General features: G+C 46.4%; 1 protein-coding gene across 2 annotated transcripts in view; it reads left to right on the top strand.

Moving 5' to 3' along the window:
* The first annotated feature begins 107 nt into the window (after positions 1 to 107).
* Positions 108 to 4078, top strand: part of TERT (telomerase reverse transcriptase) — a 38592-nt gene continuing 34621 nt past the window's right edge. Inside the window, exons 1-2 of one of the 2 annotated variants that reach the window (XM_026077571.1) lie at positions 108 to 371; positions 1648 to 3556. In XM_026077571.1, coding sequence (XP_025933356.1) covers positions 144 to 371; positions 1648 to 3556 — 2137 coding nt within the window. In that variant the 5' untranslated portion in view covers positions 108 to 143. The remainder of the gene's footprint in view (positions 372 to 1647; positions 3557 to 4078) is intronic. The other variant, XM_026077570.1, reaches the window with a different exon arrangement.

Below are 4078 nucleotides of genomic sequence, written 5' to 3'. Positions count from 1 at the left end.
TTTTTAAAAAGAGGCAGCAGCCCCTTACAGCTTCCTGCAGTGCTTCAGCCGTCGGCTGAGGAGCGTAAAGGCGGCGGGGGGGGAGGCGGCGGGGGGGGAGGCGCGGGGCCGCCTCAGGTGGCGGCGTGCTCCGTCTGCACAACATGGCGGGCGTGGGGCCGTTCGCGGCAGCGCTGGCCGCGCTGCGGGGCTGCTACGCCGAGGCCGCTCCGCTGGAGACCTTCATCCAGCGGCTGCGGGAGAGCGGCGCCGGCGAGGCCGAGGTGCTGCGGGCCGACGACGCCCCGTGCTACCGGACCTTCGTGGCGCAGTGCGTGGTGTGCGTCCCCCGCGGAGCCCGCTCCATCCCCCGGCCCTTCACCTTCCAGCAGGTAGGAGGGCGCGGGGGGTGCCCAAGCGTTGCCCGCTTGCTCTGCGGCACCTGCATTGCAGCGCTCCCCGCCGAGGAGCGGCAGCCCGCGCGCGCGCGTGTGGGTGTTAGTGCGGCGCGCGCGAGCAGCCTCGCCGCACTAATAGTCACTGCTGGCACCTGGTGGCGGTTGCCCCCCGCTTGCTCTCTCCCCGCTCCTCCCCTCCGCGCCTCGCTGCCATGCGGCCCCGGAGAGGGCTCCTGGGGCTGCCGCCCTCCGCGGTCGTAATGCTCTTCCTGTCCTCCATGTGTGTGCAGCGGGAGGCTACGCTCGTCTCCTCGTGGCTGTGCCTTCTCGCTTTGTCGTCTCCCTCGGCCCCCTTGCTCTTCTTCGTCCCGGAATTGTTTGGTTTATGGAAGTTAAATTTTTCTCTAGCCTGCGTGGGGGTTCTCCCCCTTTCCCCTCCCTTCTAGGGGGTGAACGAACAAATTCTTAGCACCTACTGGCCCGTGGTTGGATAAGCTAAAAGATTTGCATGTCTGGGACTCTCTGACTTTGTGCTTGTTCTGTGGGGTGGAATTTAACCAAAAAAACCCCAAACACCCACCATGGCTGGGGAGCAATTAGAAATGAAAAAATACGACTTTCCTTCTGTGAGAGGATAGAGAAGAGGAGAAAAAGAATTGCTTTCCAGTTAGTGTTTAAGCAGAAAAAATTCTTCAGAGAGGAGTAAAATGGAGCTTCTCTCAGAGCTATTGTGTGCATGAGTGAAGTTGTGCTACTGCACGAAACGAATGTTGCAAGCTTATTGAGTGCTTTTTTAAATTGTGAGCTGAAATATTTATTAGAATTTGTTTACTTTACATTAGCACCTGGAGGTCCCCAGAAAGGCCATGTTAGATCCCTGTTGTGGTAGGGCCCGCACATGTGCATAGCTAGGAGCAGAGTGACCTGAAAACCTTGGAGTCTGCGCTGCTGAGAAAGTTGAGTAGCATAGGGTCTTCCCTTGTCATGAAAACCAGGATCAAAGGGGCAGAAGTTAAAAAGACTTCCCTAAAGTCATAATCTGTGGTCGCTGAATGTAAAAAATAAATAAAAATAAATTTAAAAGTCTTGTGCTGTGTTTGAAAAATCTTTTTTTAATAGGGCATTCATGAATAATATTGCTTTGAAAAGGTTTAATCTAAAACTCAAGGCTAGGATTGTGTATCTTGCGTGTCTGTTTATTTAAAGGATATGGTGTGGCATTTGGAAGAGTCCATAAAAACTAATTTTCCTTTTTTCTTTCTTTCTTCAGTTATCTAGTCAGAGTGAAGTCATCACAAGAGTTATTCAGAAACTATGTGAAAAAAGAAAAAAGAATATCCTTGCGTATGGATATTCCTTACTGGATGAAAACAGTTCTCACTTCCGAATCATGCCATCTTCAAATATATGCAGCTACCTACCCAATACTGCAACAGAAACTCTTCGTATCAGTGGCCTCTGGGAAACATTACTGAGCAGGATAGGGGATGATGTGATGATGTATTTATTGGAACACTGCGCAATCTTTATGTTAGTTCCCCCTAGTAGTTGTTATCAAGTTTGTGGGCAACCCATTTATGAACTTATTTCAAATAATGTAGAATCATCTCCAGTGTTTGTTAAACAAAGATATTCAAAGCACAGACGTAATGCCTTGTTTGATTATATGCAAAAAAGGCTTATGTTTCATAAAAAGCATCTTTCAAAATCTCAATGGTGGAAATGCAAACAAAGACCTGAAGTTCAAGTCTCCAGCAGGGGAAATCAAAAAAATAACAAAATACAGTGCTTAGTGTCCAGTTTGGCATATTCTGCTAAAGATAATTTTAAAGCAAGTGAACAGATCGGAATGGTAACTGAACATCTGGAAAATCAGATTAGCCCAGGTTTATCTTCGTCGACTACAGCCCTGTCTTTGAAAAGGAAGCTTGTTAGGGAACAACTTAAAATCACAGCTAAGAGAGCAAAAGTAGAGGAGAAAGCACTAGAGAAAGAGGCTTGGAATCACAGTCCTGGCATAAACCAAAGTAGTTCAAAGAGATATGGAACTGGGTATGTAGCATCACATTCTGTAAATCTTACTAAAGAAAAGTACATTTCTAAAAGAAGTGACAGTGATATGTCTGGTCCTTCTTTAGCTCACAAATCTTATGATGGGAAGGAGAAATTTGTTGCAGATGAAAAAACATTTCTGCGAGGAGTTCAGAGTAACAAACCTTTTAAGTCCAGCATTGAAATGCAAGCAGAATCTAATAGAAAGGGAGTAGAGATGCATATGTACAAATCTCAGGTGGATTCTGTACAACTTAAACCAATGGAAGGTATTTCTTCAAAATACAGAAGGCCGGAAAGTCGCCTAGTTCATCTGGGAAAGAAATTACCAAATACGATCTTGCATTCTGGAGTGTACATTGAGAGGAAGTCTCTTCTGTATTCTCGCTGGAGTTTCAAAGAATGTTTTCCTAAATGGTTTTTACTGAATCGCTTGAAGGGTTGTCAGACAAGTGGAAGACAGCTTGTAGAAACTATATTCTTAAGCCAAAATCTGTTGGAGCAAAAACGCAATCAAAGTCTGCCACATCACAACTGGAGAAAGAAAAGGTTGCCCAAACGCTACTGGCAGATGAGAAATATATTTCAGAAATTGGTAAAGAACCATGGAAAGTGTCCTTATTCATTTCTCCTGAAAAAAAATTGCCCTGTTGGGATTTCTGAAACCAGTGCGGGAAAAGCTGAGTTGCCTTGTCAGTCAGCATCACCTGGGGGAGCAGAGGTTCGCAAGCAAGTAGAACAGTTTGGGAAAGAGTCTACTAAGCGCATGACAAGCAGCAGCCAGAAGGGTGGTCTCACTGATGTGCCGAATGACTTATGTGTTCCTCTTCCAAAATTTCTGTGTGGGAAGTCAAAGAGCGAGGAGCCAAATCCTGGAGAGGTGTGTGATTCGGCCATCAGGGAGCTTCTCAGGCAGCACAGCAGCCACTGGCAGGTGTATGTCTTTGTGCGGCAGTGCCTGGAGCGAGTGATCCCTGCAGAGCTGTGGGGTTCAAACCTTAACAAATGCCGGTTCTTAAAAAATGTGAAAGCCTTCATTTCCATGGGAAAGTTTGCTAAGCTTTCATTGCGGGAGTTGATGTGGAAGATGAGAGTGAATGACTGCATGTGGCTTCGTCTAGTCAAAGGTACTCCTTACATTAAAATAAGGAACTAAGTAGTGGGATCAGATGACTGGTATTTGGGTTTAAGCTGGGGAGGGGGAGCTGAAGCTGGGATTCAGAGTTTGTAGGGTTCACTGGTGCTAGCTACAGCTTAGAGAGCAAGCGTGGTAGTGTTTGTCATAATTGATATGGAAGAATACCCTTAAGTCCATCTTCCTATGTGCTCGAAACTTAAGTTTTTCATCATTTTCATGAATGCTTTTTTGTTTAATGGGATGAACTTTTCATAAACATGAATTCAGACCTGGGGCTTTAAACAAAACTCCTTCCTCTTTCTTTCCGACCCCTGCCCCCCCTCCCCCCAAATTGCAAGTAACCAAGAAATCTCATTCAAGTAACACTTAAGCATGTAAGGAACAAATGCAGACTGCCTTAAGTGGCAGTGGTTACTTGAAGCCTTCAGAAAGAGTGAAAGGCAAAGTGAGACACTCAGAGACATCAGTCCTTCTGCTATGAGAGTAAACCTTCATCCTGCAGCTTGGGGGG

This window comes from Apteryx rowi, unplaced genomic scaffold, assembly GCF_003343035.1.
Source record: "Apteryx rowi isolate R43461 unplaced genomic scaffold, aptRow1 scaffold_458, whole genome shotgun sequence".
NCBI classification, from domain to species: domain Eukaryota; kingdom Metazoa; phylum Chordata; class Aves; order Apterygiformes; family Apterygidae; genus Apteryx; species Apteryx rowi.
This window is presented reverse-complemented; position numbering and strand designations above follow the sequence as displayed.